General features: G+C 50.7%; 1 protein-coding gene across 1 annotated transcript in view; it reads left to right on the top strand.

Annotated features, from left to right (window-relative positions):
* Positions 1–7,148: 7,148 nt before the first annotated feature.
* SLC45A3 (solute carrier family 45, member 3) overlaps positions 7,149–17,913 on the top strand; it is a gene marked incomplete at its 3' end in the record, with an annotated part of 13,315 nt that continues 2,550 nt past the window's right edge. The window contains exons 1-4 of the mRNA XM_009073907.1: positions 7,149–7,171; positions 16,881–16,895; positions 17,076–17,209; positions 17,786–17,913. The exon at positions 17,786–17,913 is cut by the window's right edge and continues 712 nt beyond it. Coding sequence (XP_009072155.1) covers positions 7,149–7,171; positions 16,881–16,895; positions 17,076–17,209; positions 17,786–17,913 — 300 coding nt within the window. The remainder of the gene's footprint in view (positions 7,172–16,880; positions 16,896–17,075; positions 17,210–17,785) is intronic.

Genomic DNA, 17,913 nt, shown 5'->3' on the forward strand with positions numbered 1-17,913 from the left:
TCCAAGGAAGGTGCTTGGCAAAGAGAAGTTTTCATTGGATCTAGTTGTAAAATTTGCTTAGATTTGCTGCTGCTTTACCTGTCTCGCCCCTTCAGCTGTAGCAGGAGACTGAACCTTAACAGTGGTACCTAATATTGTGGATATTCCTGAGATTTCTGACTTTGGTGGGATATTCTAGAGGTTAATGACATTGGCATGACGTTCCAGAGATTTCTGTCTTTGGCATGACTCGAGATTTTGGTGGTAAAATGCCTGAGTTGTTTATGGTAAACGTAAACTAACAGACTAATTTGTCTTCCCGTGGGTGACAGTTTTAGGAGGAAGAGAAAAGCACTAGAATAAACTTAATACTTTTATGCTGGTGATGACCAGACTTGGCAAGATGCTTCATTTTCATGCTTGTGTTTGAAACAACAAAACAAGGATTGGAAGGGAAACATACCAGGAACAGCTTTCCTGGTGCTCACCCAGAGCTGTCAGACTCCAGAGCAGCACAGAGAAAAGTGCCCAGACTCAAACCAAATCCCATCCTGGCACTGCTCTGGCTGTAGATGTGGTTGAGGAGAGCAATGTTTGTACGTGTAACATGAGAATAACTCAAAATGTATAGAAATAGAACATGAGTAAGAACTTCAAAAGTACCCAAATGACCTGGGCACTGAAGTCATGCAGGCACTCCTGAAAAACGTGTACCAGCCTTTAAACCTTGGCTATTATTTGCCCCACCTGCAATTTTCTACTTGATTTTTTTTTTTTTTAAATGTGTGATGTTACCTGGATTTTCTGGTGTCATCCATACCTCCTACCCTTCCCCTGTTGTGGGGAGTGGCAGTGCTGGTGGAGCCAGGACTGCTAGTCCTGTGCTGGGATTCCAGGCAGTGCCTAAAACTCTGGAACTTATTACCACTTATTACCATTGTGAAAGCCAAAAGTGGCTTATAGGATTTGAAAGGCAAAAAAAAAAAATAAATAAAAGGATTAAAAATTTGATATGGATAACAAGAATCTCCAGGATTAATAGCAAATTAAATGAGCTTTAGGAGGGATATAATTCCCTGTATTTCAGGGCATAAACTGATCTTGGGATTTAGTAGGAAACTTCTCCTTGTAGGGAGGTTTTACTGCACTCACTGCTGGTGAGGATTTTCCTCTGTGGCCTGGGCAGTGTCATCTCTGAGTGTTGTGTCCTCTGCAAGAGGTTCCCATTAAAGCTCCTGAAGCTTTAGGTGTTTCCCAACATCAGGTTGTTGCTGGAAGGCCCAAAGCACCAGGATTTGGGTAGAACCTGCCTGGAGGGAAAGGCAACATCACCTGGGAACAAACTGATCCTACAGACTCTCTCATTGCTAGAGTACTAATACTCTAGCACTAATACTAGTACCTCAATGTACTTCAAACTTCACCAGCAGCTTCATTTTGAAATTGCTAGAGTAGAGTACCTCAATGTACTCCAAACTTCACCAGCAGCTTCATTTTGAAGGTGCACAGTCAATCCCTGTGTATGTGTCCGTGGTGGGAGAAGCTGAAACCACTGGTCTGCTTGCTGAGTTAAAAAATACAGCCCTTGGTCTGCTTTATCTTTGCCAGAGTCCCTAGGAAATGATGTTTAGCATAAACTCTTGTTAACCTTTTCCCCAAACTGTTTATTCACTGCAGCACTCAAGTGGCAGTGCTGGGGGTGGGGGAAGGGTGTGGTTTGGGTTTTTTGCTCCTTGAGTTTCCTATCTCTGCTCTTTGGCTGAAGCCTCTGGTGGAGCTCAGGGTGATGTTGGACTCTTGGGGCTGATCCATTGGGGCTGCACACCCTTCAAAGTAATTAATATCACCTTAGCTGCACAGGTTTGTACTGGAGCTGTTAGGAGAAGCTTTGCTTGGAGTGTGGACCGAAAAAACTGCATCTAATCTATTGTATGATGAAATGGCAGGGCAAAAACTGCTCTTGGAACAGAACTGTGTTGGTCTCCTTGCAAAGCCTCTTTGGGAATTCTCCCCTGTGAGCACAGTTCCTGCATCACTGAGAGTCCCAACCCAGAGCCTCTTGTGTGGGATCCATGAGAAGGGTTTGCAAAGGAAGACAAAGGTTGATGCTCTGTAGGAGTAATGTTTACATGGGATGTTTCCATCCAGTTGGTAATAAGGGTCTTAATCTCTAGTTTCCATAGTTTCACACTGGCAAAAACCAGCGTGAAAAGTTGTGCCTGTGGTGCTTCCCTGACTCCTCCTTCCTGCCTGAGTTCTGTGGATGTGGCAGAAACTTCAGGGTTTGGTTTGGGTGTTCTTGCCTGAACATTTCCAGCAGTTGGGTTGGTTCAGTCTGTCAGATCTGGTCCCAGGTTAGGGCAGTGCTAGGAACTTGCTTAAATAACAGGAGAAAACACATCAGCCATCACAGAGTACCTTGCTGATAGTCTCTCTTTGTCTCCATGGTTTTTTGTCCTCTGACTTTCCTCTCTTCAGAGCTTTCCATCACTTTTGTCACTGTGGGATCATAGAGCTTTTCAGACAAGCTCTAAGTGGTGTGAGCAATGTGTTTGTGTTTATCCTCCACCTTTCACTACCAAGGAGTGTCTTGTTATGGTAGTTGGTTTAGGTTTCCTTTATGTGAGTGTTGCTGTCTCCTTATCTTGGCTGAAGCAACATCAAAGCAAAGCACTTGACCCTTTGGGTGAAAGTTGTGGAGGTTTGTGATGGGTTCAAGGCTAGGAGGGAGCAGAAGTGAAAGGAGCAGAGGGATGGGAGGAGGAGAGCAGGTAATAACAAGTGTCAAGCTTTGTCCCTCAAGAGGCAGATGGGGTGGAGAGGGATATGCAGAACCCAAAAAAAGAAGTGTCATATCTGGGGAATCTCCTCTGTTGCAAACAATCCCATCATGTGATTGTGCCCTGTGGCTTCTGCAGGAGGTGGGGGCAGCAGCCTGGGACAGCTACCACCAAACCTAGACACCCAACCTGGGCAATCTTGTGATCCCTCAGCCATGCAGGAGCCTCATGATTGAGGCTGTGCTAGGACTGGAACAGGAGAGTCATGAGAAGCTTGTGAGCAGCTGTCAGCTAGTCCCAGTGCTGAGCTGAATGCCTAACATCAGCCATCAGAACTGGCCCTGTGAGAACAGGAACACTAGGGCTTGGCTAAGAGACCCTCAGGAGAGGAATCCTTGGTTTTAAAAGCAGGGGAAGCTTCCAAGGTGCCTCTGCAAGGTGGTCAAGCAATAAATGTGCTGCTAGGAGACTGCCTGGAGCATGGATCTGCATAGCACAAAGGAAACCTTATACTGACTGCAAACACAACAGGAAAACAGTCAACTCGAGGATTATTTTAACAGTAACTAGAGGATTATTTTAACAGCTCTGTCCCCCAGTGTTTGTATTGCTCAGTTATCTAAGCCCAACAATACGTATCCTTTGAAACCTTTTCCTTGTGCTGCTGTTTGCTCCTCACTGCTGGGAGAATCTGAGCCTGATTTCATGTCATGGAGCTGCAGAAGTTGCTGATGTGTCCAACCCACTGAGCTGTGGAGTTGCTTGTTGAGAAAACAGAGCTAAGTGGAACTCTAGAGCCACTATTTGATTGCTGTTCCTCTGAGGTCCTCTCCTTCGTGCCCTTCCTCCTTGTTTTCATATCCCTAAAATGTCAGTTCCAAAATATTTGCTTAACATTTTGCCAGGCTGCAGAGGAGGAGAACCAGACCCCCGTGAATATTGTCTGGCAAAATAAGAGCTGGGATGGAGGAATGTGGTCCCAATGGCTCCTTTGTCTCAGTGCTGGAGGCTGCTGGAACACACACAGCAATAAGCAGGTGCTTGATTTGCAGCTCTGAACTTTTTTTCTTTTTTTCCTTGTCACTGCACATGAGCCCAAAGAAGCTGCTGCTAGTCCAGATCTGAAGGACTTGGCCCTGTCTGACATCTAAGGAAATTTTAAGTAACACATCAAATCAGCTCTGTTGATTTCAGAACCAACTTCTGGTGACTTGGAGATGAATTCTCCTACTTGCCAGGTTGGGAATGCTCAGGTGTAAGGATGGATCTGGCAAAATAATGAGGTTGATTGGAAAAAAGAGACTTAAACCAATGCTGGGCACTAGGGTTGGGTTGTGAGGTGTCAGGTTTTTCCCCTGCCATAAGGGAGAAGGTTTTTTTCCACCTTCATTTCGTTGGGAGCTGAAGTTCTCCATGGTGGTTTGTCTCCAGGAGTATTGACTCCCAGAAAAATGCAAATGCATTGAGTGAAGTGACTCAAATCCCTGTGAGCTGTCAGCACTCAAAGGACATTAATGTTCTGGCAGAGCAGCTGGAGCCAACTCTGGGAATAATGTTGTGGATAACATTAAATCTTGCTTTAGATTTATGGGTTGAGACTCTGGGGGAAATGGTGCATGCAGGAAAATCCCTGGATCACACTCCCATTACAAAGCATGAGCAGGGAATCCTGCTGGGATCTGACTTGCTGCATCAAGGAGCCTGAGGTGGTGATCAGACCTCAAATGTGATGCTGTTCTGCCTTCTTCTCCCAGTTGCCTCTCCTGATTTGGGAGTGATGGGCAGAACTAGCTCTTCAGGGAGATTTGAAGTGAGTGTGAGTGGAACTCACTCAGTTCTGTCCTCAGCACAGAGACCAAACCCTTCCACACTGACTGCACCTTGAGTGAGGTCCCAATGGTGATTTTCTACAGGTATGTTGGGCTTTATCTGCCTCTGGAGAAGCATCTGCCACTGTTCCAGGGTGTTGGTTGCTTTCTTTCCCCTCTGCCTAGGGTTGTGGTGCCACTTCACTTGTGATCTTCACCTTGGAGAGGAGTTACCTAAAGCATTTTGGTCATCTACAAAACTTGAGCTGTGGCTGAGTGTCCTGTTAGTGCTCTCCATGCAGGAAACTGGTTATTGCTGTGCTACCTTGGATTCTGGATTAAACTCCCCCTTTAGAGCTGAGCAGAGAGAATCAAGGATTGTTCTATCCCAGAGAGAGCTCCTTGTAGGTCTGTGGCAGGAGGCAGTTGATAAATACAAAGAGATGGAGCACAAAGGGACAAGGAGATGCCAGTGGCAGGAGGTTGTGGTACCAGGTACTGCCTCGTGGTGTGACAGGGAAGGGCTTTGTGTGGGCACTGTTGCTGTTGGAGTCCAGAGGTGAATTTGGGAATGTTTGTGACAAACGATGCTGTGTGTGAGGGGCTCTGGGAGCAGCTGGAGCAGAGCTGGAACAAAAGGCTGCTGTGCTCCAGCCAAGGCTGACTGAGCAGTTAATGGGCCTGCAAGGGTGGCAGTTCCTGAGGATTGAGCAGAGTGGCTCAAAGTAGCCCTGAGAAGGCTCTGACCATGCATGGAAAAAAAGGAGAGCCCAGGAATTACACAGGGGATGAGTGGAAGGAGGAAAGGAAGGAAGGAAAGACACTTCCCAGCTATTAAATCTCTTAGCCTATGGATATTGTTCCATTTGAAATTCTTGCAACCCTCAGTGCTTGAGCTCCATCCGTTCAGGCTGGACAAATGAGTGGAGAATGTGCTGCTGGGAGCAATCCTGCAGCAGCCCCGGGGAAGATGATTCAACAGGGCCTCTTTCATCTCTGATTTCTGTGAACACAGTCTGCATTTGTGCTGCCCCCAGATCCTGCCATTCATCACTGTCTGTGGCCAATGCTGAGAGCAGAGCACGAGCCTTTTGGGCAGGGAATGTTAGCTCTCCCTCTGCTAACAGAACTGCAGCCCAGGCCAGTTAGCACATGCTGATGCACAGCCAGGATGGCCCAGGACAGTGCTGGGGGTAAGGCCTTTCCCAGCTCTTCCTGGGCAGAGCCAGCACTGTGCCTGCCTGAGGTCTCCTGGCTGACTGCCCAAGGCAGCCCAGAGCAGGAATATCAGAGGTCTTTCTGCTTCATTTGTAGCTCAGTGAACTTTACTCCAGTAAATAATGGCAAGAGCGAGCTCAGCGTGGAGAGAAAAGCCTGAGTCTACTCAGAGCCTTCAGTCCACAAACTTTCCTTAGCCTCTGCTGTTACCACAGACCTTTTTCAGCTAACACTGAGCAAGTTCAGCTCTCAGAGCACTTTCCTCCCTGACAGATGTAGCTTGTGCTCTGCAGCAGAGCAAGAAGCTAACCCTGTGCCACAAACCTCCTGCTCAGAGAGCTCTGCAAAATCCAGGCAGCTTTGAACTTGAACTCCAATGCTTCATGGCTAAACAGCTAATAATTTAGGGCTGTTATCCTTCCCAGGGCTCAAAGGAGAAGTGAGGTTCCTGTTTGTGGGGTGGCAGAAATGCCTCACTCCATTCATCTCCTGGAAAAGTGGCAGCTTTGAGCCTTGGGTTTTGAAGAGTGGAAAACTTCCCTTGCAGATATTCCTTGCTGCTGTATTCTGTGTGAATGTTCAGCCCCTGCACCTTTGGAGTCCATAGCACATTTGCAGTGAGAATGGGGAAAGGAAAAAAAAGCAGCTTAGGTTTCCCACAAAGACCTTCCAGTGAAACTTATCTGCCTTAAGAAGCAAATCAGATTTGAGGGTTTTATCTCTGCAATTATCCAGACAATTTCAGGCAGAAATCAAATCATGGAATCTCACATTTTCAGGCCCATGGACTCATGACTGTGCTGTCATGATAAGGAAAAGAGTCTCTGTGCTCCACCAGTGATCTGAGGGCTCTCATTAACCCAGGGTGTGCTACAGGGAGAAGGCAGAACTTGGGCAGCTTTTCCTACCCTAGGCATGTAAAACTGCTGCCTTTGACCTGAAAGCACCTCAGAAAATCCCTGTCATTCCCCACATACGTGTCCTTCAGCTGTCCCTTTGGCAGGAGGAGCTGGCCCATAGCTGCCTTGCTGGCAGTGCACAAACCATTGGCACAAATGTTGGCACAAACTCATGGTTTGGTGGCTGCAGGGGTGGAATTGGTGTCTGCCAGAGGGGCAGGTGACTGATAGCTTACAGCAACTCCCAGTTTAAAGTGTTTGGAGAGTTTTGCTTCATTCCCTGCCCCTTTGCATCCTGCCACCATGGGTGTTTGCCTGTTCCACCTCTGCTTGCAGCAGCTCTGAGCTGAGCAGCCACGGTGTGTTCTCAGCTCCCAGGAAAGCTGTGGCTCCTTCTCCTGCTCTCAGGGGCTGATGTGACTGATGGGGGTTCTGTGCTCACAGCTGTCTTGGGGCTATTCCTCATGCTGCAAAGGCTCTTTGTCTCGTTCAAAGCCATGACCTCATTTTCCAGACAGAAAACAGAGAGGGACAAACCCACCAACCTGCCAGTGGGGGTCAAAGGGCTTTGCTGAGGGATATGTTAGCATCAAACTTCTTCAGAAGGGACACAAATAACTGGAATTGCAGACCAGAAAATTACCATGAAGAAATGGACTAACTACCTACAAAAGAGCTCATTAGTTCTGTGTGTGTCTGGGGCTCCAAGTGGAGCCTTTGAGGAGGAGCGTGAGGTCACGCTCCCAAAACTTGAAGCCAAAGGGGCTGTGTAAGTGCCTGGTGTTCTCCAAGCAGTGCCATGTGTGGAGTTTGGCTTCTTCTCCTCCTCTTTTCCTAGGCACAGACTCCTGGCAGGGCGAGGGAAGGTTAGATTACAGTGCTGGTTGGCAGTAGCTCTCCCTGTGGTTAAATGTCAGACTCCTAACTGCTATTTTCTCAGCCTTTTGGGGCAATGAGCACCTCTTCATCCCTCCTGGGGCTCAGCAGTTTGTTCTTGCATTGCTCCTGGCAGATCCATGGTTGAGGGTCTGACTTGCAGCCTCATGTGTCTGTGCCATCTGTGACCTTTGCTGTGGCCTCTGCTGTTTGCTCAGACATCAGGACTGTCCTCTCCACCCCAGGGCTGGTCCTGACACTGTGTTAGCCCCGTGACTGTCACAGCTTTCCAGATCAAGCCAAGAATGATGAAGCTCTGTCATGGGATGGAAGTCCTGAAGCTGCCCTGGTGTGCCAGAGGCTGAAGTTGGCACTGACTTGCAGAGGGGTCAGATGTGCCATTACACAGCATTTGTGCTTTGCTTGGAAACAAGAAGTTCCAGTTTCACTTCCCATTTTCCAGCCCTGTGAACAGGCATTGCAAAACAGACATAGCAAAGCAATGAGGGTTTCTGCCTTCCCATGTCTTCTCTGTAAAGGATGGAGAAAGAATTCTCCTCTTACTCAGCACTGGTGATGAAAATGAAGCAGTGTCTGTCTGTGTCCCCAGTGCTGAGGTGACCTGGGACAGCCACGTGTGTGTTCTCTGGACACCACAGCAGTCTCCCAGCAGCACTGGTTTGCTCTTCTCCTTGCCAGGTCCAGTCTGTTGGGGTAAGAGCTTCACAATCCACTTTACTTGTTGTGTTTCCCCCTAAGGATTACAGGAGTGCCAACCCATGGAATTTGGCTTTGCTTTGCCTGTGGGGACACTGGTGAAGATGCTGTGAGCCTTGGACAATCCTGTTGTGTGTACTGGATGTTCTGCAGGGGTTTGGAAGGACTGTCCAGCTGCAGGATGGTACGTGGGGTGACAGTGCTGCAGCAGGTCAGGGACACTGCTGGACCCCCTGGCAGGAGAGGTTTGGGTGCTCCTCCATCCCTGCAGACCTTTGCAAACCTCACCACGTGTCTGTGTGTCCCCCTGGGCACAGCAAACCCATCCCAGAGCCCCAAATCCTCTCTCCACAGCCAAGTGTGTGTGACTGGGATGTGCAGCCAACATCCCCAGCCCAGCTCTGCTGCAGTGTCCCTGCAACAGGAGGGTCTGCACCAGCCCTGGGGAGGCTGTTGTCCTTTTTAACACTGGCCATCCCTTTCCCCTCTCTCCTCACTTCCCGGGATTCCCTTTACAACCAGCCCATTGTGCCTTGGGCTACAGCAGCTGGGTGGAGTGTTTCAGGCTCAAGTGTAATTTCAGTGCCTTTAAAAGCTTTTGGAGGGCTTTTTTTTTTTTTTTTTCCCTGAAGAGGACAGCAACCCCAACAAGGGATAATTTGATGGATTACTCTGCGGGGCTGAGGGGCTCTCCTTAATCCCCTTTGTGGGGCTGCTGGAGGGGCTGCAGAGCAGAAGCCCCCAGCCTCAGGCAGAGAAAAGGCAGCTCAGCAGGGTGGGTTTTACACACTGACATACAAATACAGGCTCTTGGTCATGTGGTGCTGGATATAATCTGTGCCCGTTACCAGGCTGCAGAGAAGGGGCACCTGGAAGGGCTTATTTTTTTTTTTTTTTTATTTTCTCCCTCCTTTTCCAGTTCAATTTACATTTGTATTCTTCTGCTAAAAAAAAAAAAGAAAAAGATAAATAAAGAAGAAAGGCTGGGGGAGAGAGGTTGATTGGGACCAAGTGCCAGGGTGATGGGCACAGGGTTTAAACAGCCCAAATGAGCTGGAGTGAAAAGCAGAAGCAGATCATCTTATTTCCCCTCCTGCTCTCCAAAACGGGGGCTCTGCTCATGAATAAAAGCAAGAGCTTGGGTCAGGCAGCAGCAAAACAAAGCTGTGGCTCTGCTGTAGAACCAGCCAGCCTTGTCTGGAGGTCCTGAGCTGTTTACAGCAGACCTGGTGCTGGCTCAGGAGAGCGTGACCAGGAGTGAGGAGGCTCAGGAGGCTGAAAATGCTGCTGCTTTGCTTGCAGTGGGTGTGTGTTTAGGAGTTAGAGAAGTTTAGTGAGGAGATGCCAAGCCTGAGCAGGTAAAATGCTGCAAGACCATCCCTTGTGGCAGGGACAAGCAGTGAGTGGTATTGTGGCTCCTCCAGCCCAGCCTGGAGATCTTCCTGCAGCTGAGCTTGGCTGGGGGATGTTATCAGGATCCTTCACCACATCAGAGCTGATCTGGTCCCTCCAGTGCAGTTGTCTTTTGAGTGGCCCATGGAAACAGGGCTGAGGTACAGAGCAGCAAGGTTCAGCCCTTCAGCCTTGGACCTGCTTGCTGCAGGGATCAGAGTGCCCAGCTCCAGTCTGTGCCCAATCTTCTCTTGGCTGTGCTCCTTTGTGGCTCTCCCAGGCAGCCTGAAGCCTGGTGCTGCACAGAGTGAGCGTGGCCAAGCTGCCTGCCAACCCCAGGGGAGTTAATGACACCCACTGGCACTGCCATGGGCTCTGGGCTCTTGTCTGTCCCTCTGAGAGCTCCAAAAGCAGCAGCAGCTGAGTCAGTGACCTCTTTAGTCAGACAGGTGGTTCCTGTTTGTAACAGGAGGAGGATGAGGGCTGATTGGAACTGGCCCCTCTGCTGCTGGATGATTCTGCTGGTCAAACACTCAGGCAGAGGAGCTAATGGGAGAAAACTTCCTTGCAGGAGCAATCCCTTTGCCAGAGGAAGAAGCAGGTTGTGGGACAGGAGGGCAGCACAGCCTGGGGCTGCTCTGCTGTCTGGGTGATGCTTGTGCTGTGGGATGAAGATGAAGCATCCTTAGAGCTCTTGGCACAGCTCCTGAAAGGAGTGTGAGATACCAGAGGTTTGCAGGGTGAAGGGCAAGCAGGGCAGAGCTTTCTCCAGCCTGGAAAACACCCTCTGTGTGCTGTCAGCTCACAGATGGGGGATGGCAGGGAGCTGCCTGCAGTCTCAGCTGGCCTGGGATGGTCTGTGCCTCGGGAGAGCACAAACTGACCCTGACAGCCCTGAGAGCAGGATGATCCTGTTGTAAGTGCTGCAATGAAGACATGTGTCTGCTGGCCTGGGATGGTCTGTGTCTCGGGAGAGCACAAACTGACCCTGACAGCCCTGAGAGCAGGATGATCCTGTTGTAAGTGCTGCAATGAAGAGATTGCAGTGAGGTAGGAAAGAACTGCCCAGAGTCCTGCCAAACCAAGGATCTCCCTTTGAACCCACCTGCAGAAGCCTGAGCTGTCACTGGGATCTGCCCCTTCCCATCACTCTGGATTCATCTGAGCATCTCCCACTTGTCCTGGATTAATACACCCTGGTGTCTGTGCTGCTGGACACTGTGGAGTGAGGGAGGGAATTCCAACTGGGCTGGGATGCTTCCTTATTCTCCTCTGAGGGGATTTCCTTCCCTAAGCTGAGCTGCCCAGGCTGATATAATGGAGCTGCTGAGCTCAAAGGAAAGGCAGAGTTAATTCAGAGAGCCTAACTAAATCGCCCATCTCTGCTTAATGACCACTCCCCTCTCCCCACACCGTGAATGGGGTCAAGGAGATTTGGGAGGGGAGGGGGAAGGGGAGAGGGTCAGGAGAGGTCAGGTGAGTTTTCCATTTCATCCTGCACAAGGCTGCCAGAGCTATTCTCCATGGTGTATTTCACATTCAGCTGCACTGAATGGCCACTGATAGCTGTGAAAGGCTCTGGCACTGTATGAACAGCCCTTCCCTAAGCACTTGCTCTTGTGCTCTCTCTCCCACCCTTTCTTCCAAAGGGCTTGCAGGGAGTGAGGAATTAATAACGTTCATAAAGAGTCCCTTGGAAGGTTGGAAATGTTATGTTGTGGTTATGAATGGAAACCCAACGGTTAGCAGGGCCCTGCACCCTCCCCTCTCTCTGCTGCCCCTTGGGAATCCTTCACCAAGGGAAGGTGAGGTCTGTGTCACCTGGGAGCTGCTGCACTGGGGCAGGCTAAGGATTTTGCTTCCCTATGCCAAAGGCTTTTTTGAGGCAATTTTTTCCCCCATATCAGCCAACCCTGACAGGTCAAAAATAGCTGATAATAGAATCATTGCATGGGTTGGGTTGGAAGGACCTTAAAGCTCATCTCATTCCATCCCCTGCCATGGGCAGGGACACTTTCCACCAGTCCAGGTTGCTCCAAGCCCTATCCAACCTGGCCTGGAATACTCCCAGTATGGAGCAGCCACAGCTTCTCTGGGCAACCTATTCCAGTGCCTCAGCAGCCTCACCCTGAACCTAATTCTCTGTTGTGTGATCACTGCTGTGGCTGTTGAACTGTGGAGTAGGTACAAAACCATCTGCAACCACATTTAATCTCTCTTCTTGTCCCCTCTGCACCCATGTGAGAGACTGAAGGATGGGGAGTAGCAGGATATGGATTCTTCAAGGAGTAAATGAGTTGTTCTCTGCTACAGAACTACACCCCAGTTTTACATTTCGAACATCCATCTTCACTCTTCATTTTGTCTCATCACTGTTGAGCTGTGGTTACTTGTTCTGTCCTGTGGTGGAAAGATTTGGGGAGCTTGGGAGAAGGAGAGATTTCTTTCAGTCTTTACTGGTGTGTGTCCATCAGTGTCCTGCACGTCACCCACTTCCTCCAGGTCTCCTAGGGTTTGGTTCTCCCAAAAGCAGGAGCTGTAGCTTTTGGGAGGAAAAGCTGAGTCCTTGAGGCTTTTGGGAGAAAAAGCTGAGTCCTTGAGGGCTGAGAGGAGGTGGGAAGTGACCTTGCCCTGTTGCTGGTGTTGTTTCATGGCAGTGAGTTTGTGCCTCTGACAGCAGCAGCAAATCCACTCCTGTTTCCATGTGTGTCTGTGCACTTGCTGGTGCTTTTCTCACCTCCAGGTGCCAAATCTCCTTGGGCAGGACTTGCTGCCTCCCTGTGCCACATGGAGCACAGGAACATGTTTGTCAAAGCTTTCTCTGGAGTGTGTGAACAGAGAATGAGCTGTGAGCAGGAGAATTGTGTGAATCCAGTCTGGTCCCTCACTGCCTTTAGGGAAACACTCTTGGAGAGCTCTTTTCCCTGGTTCATCCCTGCTCCTCATCCTCCTTCCCTGTCAGTGCTGCCAGGTGAACTGCACTCAGACTGATTGCTTTCCTCTCTGTGCTGAGGTGGGAGAGGAGAGGGCTGGAAATGCTCCTGTCCCCAGGCCTGGCAGGAATCTCTCTCCTCTCCAGCCTTTGTCCAGCAGTGCACAGCTCCTGCCCTGGGCCCGCCCTCCTACCTGCCTGCCAGGTGAGCCAACCTCTCTGAGTTGATCTGTTGTTTCTCTGCAGAGAAAGGGAAGGAAAAGTTTGGGTTGCAAGCTGAAAAGTAAAGCAGACTCCTTGGGTTTGGAGAGGGTTCAGTTCTCCTTGGGGAGGGAGAGGAAGAGCAGAGAAAGAGCCTCAATGCTCCCAGCAGCTGATGGCACGAGAGCTCACAGAGCAGCTGTGGTAAAGCTCCACATGTGGCTCCCTTCTGCTTCTGTGTGCAGGAAAAAAAGAAAGCTTGCACAGAAGGGCTGGTGTGTGCCTTTTTTCGGGGCTGGCTGTTAGCCTTGCCAAGGTGCTTGGCACTGTGCTCCACAGGGAAGGACAAATACTGTGTGTTGGAAAAGTTGAGGAAACTGAGGTCAGAGGGGCAGGAATTGCCTGTTACTGTGCAGCTTTTTTGGACCAGCCACCCCTCATCTGGCTGGGAAAGGTCTCCACAAGAATCCCAGTGGGATGCACAGGTTGCTGCCAGTTCCTTTGGGTGGGATGTGGAACTGCTGCTGTTAGCCCAGGATCTCTGTCCCAGCAGGGAAATGGTTTTGCCTAACTGACTCTCCACACCAGGGCAAAGTTACAGAGCTCCAGAGCCAAACCAGCCCTTCTGCACAGTCTGATGGATAAACTGTCCCAGGAGAGATTAGATGAGCAGTTTAAGGGAAGTGTTTGGCCTCGTTGTTGGGACTCTTAGGTCGAGCCAGACTTTGTTACCTGCAGAGCTGCAGAGAACATCTCATTGGCTTTGAAAAGGAAACGATAATCCCACAGACTCAGTCTCTGCTAGGGAGTGTGAAGCACCAGCAGATCTGCAGGGGCAGGTGGGACAGGTTCATGCTTTGGGACAGGCTTTGGGCACTTTGGGGCAGCAGTGGGAGCAGGGGGTGCCAGCAGGCTGTGTTTGCTCAGCTCCCTGTGCGAGGGGCCTGGGCAGGAGTGCTTTGGTGCTCAGATCACACCTGTTATCAGGAGGCAGGGAGGGCCCTGAAACCAAACCTGCCTCTCTGCCTGCAGCTCGGTTCCTCCTCTGCTGGGCTGCAAACTGCTTCAGGAGCTTTTCCTGAGTGCTGTGTGCCCAGGCTGGGCACACCAGGGATCACTGCTCCGTGGGGAGGAGGTGAGTCCTGGCTCTGAGCTCCCCTTTGCCACCTTCCTATCCATCCCTGTCCTTACAGATCAGCAGCTCAGCTCATTTTCCTGCTCTGCACTGGCATTTCTTTCCAGCTAAGCCAATCCGTTTTCTCTCTATTCTGTGCACAAAATTAAAGAAGTAATTGATGGGTATTGGGACAAATTCAATTTAAACAGTGAAGGTTCATCATCTGCTGCAGCTGACTCTGAACTGGGTTGCTGTTGACAACTCCTCATCTCTGGCTGCACATGAATGTTGCTTCTGGGTACACTGGGATTTATTTTCTCGTTAGAGCCCTCTGAGGGTGTGCAGGGGGAAGAGACAAGTCTTTTCCTACCTGCTGATAAGAAATTCTTCCTCAAGACCTCAGGCACTGGGGGAGATGGACAGGTTCCTGCTGCCACCCAGTGCTAGAGATGTCAGAGCAGTGGAAGGGAAGAAAACCATTTTTAATCTGTGTGAGACATCTTTGGGCTTTGCTCTGTGATAAATTCCCCTCTGTAAGCTCTGCAGACCTCAGACCTCAGCAGACAGTGGACATGGCACTTTTCTTTGAGGTCTAACTCAGAGTGATGGTGGCTCAGTTCATTTTGCCTTGTGCCTCTGCTTCTTGCAGCTAACAGCACCCAGGCTTGTGCTGCAGCTGAAATTCCTCTCCCAAGGCTGTCAGCCAGCTGGGCACCCATCCTAACCCAGCCAGGCTGAGACATCCTGTGTCTAGCCCACATCTGAGCAAGGTGGTTGCTGCCCCCATCCCTTCCTTGCAGATCGAGTGCACTGAAGTGATGCTCAGCCTGGCTGGGGCCTCGGAGGCTTCCTTTGAAGCCATCTCTGGTGATTAAAGGCAAACTGTTGCTGTTTCCCCCCTCTGTTTGCTATTTGACCTTGGGCAAGTCGTTTAAATGTTGTTAAAAGGAGGGATCATCTGTGACAGTTGAGGTCTCAGCGTGGAGGGGGAAGGTGAGGGAGCTGGGAAAGGAAATAATCAGTATTTATTGTGTGTAATTGGCAGTCTGACAGCTCCTGAGCTCTGCAGCAGCAAGAGGCAGAGAAACCTGTCTGCATCTCTGTCACATCCTCATCACCACAACTCAAGTTTGGCCCAGTCACCCCCACTGGGGTTGTCTGGCTGATGGTAACAGGGGGGTGAAAGAGAGAGAGTGACAGGAACTGTCCCACCTGTACCTGTCTGGTCACACTTGTGCAGAGATGGAGGTCACAGGTGCTCTGTGAAGTTAGGGAACAGCAATTTGCACCACGTTTGGTGATAACTTGGAGTTTTAGCCCTGCCCAGTGTAGCTGTGCCAGGGCTGTGACTGCTCCTGCATACACACGTGGAGTCATGAAGGTTGGAAAAGACCTTAAAGATCATCAAGGCCAACTGTCTCCTGCATCCCACTCATCCCTCTGCCAAGCAGCAGTTCCAGCTCTGCCAGGTCTGACCAGCCACAGCCTCTAGCACCACTTGCAGCAGCTGCTAAGGAGGAAAGCAAGTGCTGTCCTGGAGATGTTCCCTGCAGGAGCCTTTTCCTCTGCCCTGTGATGGAGGCAGAGAATTGAGAGGAGATGCAGGCTGGAAAAGTGAGGTTTTTGCTCATCTGTTCTGATGGGTTCTCTGTGCAGCTCAGGGAGGGTGTGCAGGCACAGCCTCCCCAGGGCCAGGCAGGGAGGAGTGGAGATAAACTCCTCTGCCTGCGTGGCTGAAATTCTGCTCAGCCTCCTCCAGCCACAGGGCACAAAGGACTTGGGGGCTGTGCTGGGCCAGGAGGAAGAAGCTTCTGTGCAAACTGGGAGTGTGCTGGGAGTCCTGGAATGGATCCCATTCAACCCATGGGAGCTTGTCCCCACAGAGAAACTCCGTGGTGGCTTGTTTAGGGTGAGAAGTCACAGCATATCAGCTCTGAGAGTTGTTAGGCAACTGTTTGTTTTACTCCTGAACCAATTGCTGTAAAGGAGCTTAATGTCTTGCTAACCCATTCTGCCTTTGCCAGAAAAACTGTGGATCACCTTCCCAGGGTGCAAAAGCACAACAGTTTGGGGGGTGGTGGGATGCTGGAAACCTTGGAGGATCTCTCTGGGGCTGATGCAGTGACAGGCTCCTAAGAGGTTACTGAGAGGCATCTGCTCCCTCCTGCCTTAGGAGCTTAGCCCCTGTCCTGATCTGGTGGCCTCTCCCCTCTGAAGAAGGCAGGAGAGAGGGAGCACGTTACAGGGCAAATAAATGACTCAGTCTAATGAGTAAGGTAATTGCCATTCACTGTTAGATGAGGCTAAAGTGGGTCAGGTTTGTTTGTGAAACTCCATGGAGGCACCATCTGTTCTCTGTGCCCCATCTCAGGGGCTGAGCAGGATTTGGGTGAAACTGCCTCCCTGGGAGCCTGTGGAGCAGCTTGGGAGATGTCCTGGACATCAGGCAGAGGTGTGGGGGCTCTGGGGATGACCCTGTGTCACTGCAGGCAAGAGCCTGATCCTCCAAGGGGACTCCTACTTGATTTCCCTGTGAGAGGGGACCCCAAATCCTTTGTCTCTCTGTTGCAACTGCCCATCTATAAGCCAAGGCTGGACAGGACATGGAGAGGTGATTAGACCTCCCTTAGCCTGAAGGCAGGATTGGATTTTCCCAAACCATATCTGACAGGTGTGTGTGTGTCACCTGTCACCAACCCTTGGAGAGAAACCTGGCACCAGTGCAGTGTGTGTCCTTTCACCCTGCCTCTCTCCCAGATCCTCCCCTGCCTGCAGTCCTGTTGGGATGGAGATTGTCCCTTTCAGCAGAGACAAATCACTGTGCTACCTGCTTTTACCCCTCAACCCTGCTGTGTCTAACCCTCTCTCTCCTCCCGTGAGCAGGAGGAGCAGCCTGGCGTGGGATCCTTGCCTGCCCATGCCTGGACTCAACTCTGCTGAGACCACATCTTGCAATAAGAGGAAGAGGAAAAGACAGTTCAGTCACCGTTGCTAAAATGGGAAGCAGCATCTGTCCCACAGACCTGGAAGGGAAGCTCCAGTCGTTGGCTGTGTGGCATCCCTGGGAGCAGCACGGCCAGAGGGACACAACCCTGTGTCAGTGAGGGTCAGGGCAGTGTGGCTCAGAGGATTTGGGGGCACTATGCTCTTCCACAGCAGGAACAGCCAGCTGCTGCTGGTCAACTCCCTGACCTTTGGCCTCGAGGTGTGCCTGGCTGCAGGGATCACCTATGTGCCACCACTGCTGCTGGAAGTGGGCGTGGAGGAGAAGTTCATGACCATGGTTTTGGGTAGGTGCTTTATCTCTCTTCTTTGAGCTGCTTTGAGTCTGGAGGGAAGGGGTGAGTTGGTGGCTGCTGTTCTATCAAGGGCAGCCTTGTGTTTGGATAAAGGGGCTGTGACCCACTGAAGCCTCCTGAGTCCCTGAAACATGGAATCATTGGGTTTTAGAGGTTGGAATGGACCTTAGAGATCATCTTTAAGGATCTCAAATTGAAGAAGGGGAAATTTAGGCTAGATAGTAAGGAAAAGTTTTCCCTGTGGGGGTGGTGAGACACTGGCACAGATTGCCCAGGGAGGCTGTGGCTACCCCAACCCTGGCAGTGTTTCATTCCAGGTTGGATGAGCCTTGAGCAACCTGCTCTGGTGGGAGGTGGCCCTGCCTAGGGCAGGGGGTTGGGGCTGGATCATCTCTAAGCTCTATCCCAACCCCTAAAATTCTATGATGTAGTCCCAACCCCTGCCCTGGGCAGGGACACCTCCCACCAGACCAGGTTGCTCAAGGCTTCATCCAACCTGGCTTCCAAGCTTTTTGCAGTGCATACATCCAAATCTGTCCCCTTAACACCTCCTCTTTTGTTTGCCAGGGATAGGACCTGTCCTTGGCTTGGTTTTTGTCCCCCTGATCGGATCTGCCAGCGACCACTGGCACAGCAGCTACGGCCGGAGAAGACCCTTCATCTGGATGCTCTGCCTGGGAGTCCTGCTCAGCCTC

The sequence above is a fragment of the Acanthisitta chloris genome, unplaced genomic scaffold (genome assembly GCF_000695815.1).
Source record: "Acanthisitta chloris isolate BGI_N310 unplaced genomic scaffold, ASM69581v1 scaffold10624, whole genome shotgun sequence".
Lineage (NCBI taxonomy): Eukaryota > Metazoa > Chordata > Aves > Passeriformes > Acanthisittidae > Acanthisitta > Acanthisitta chloris.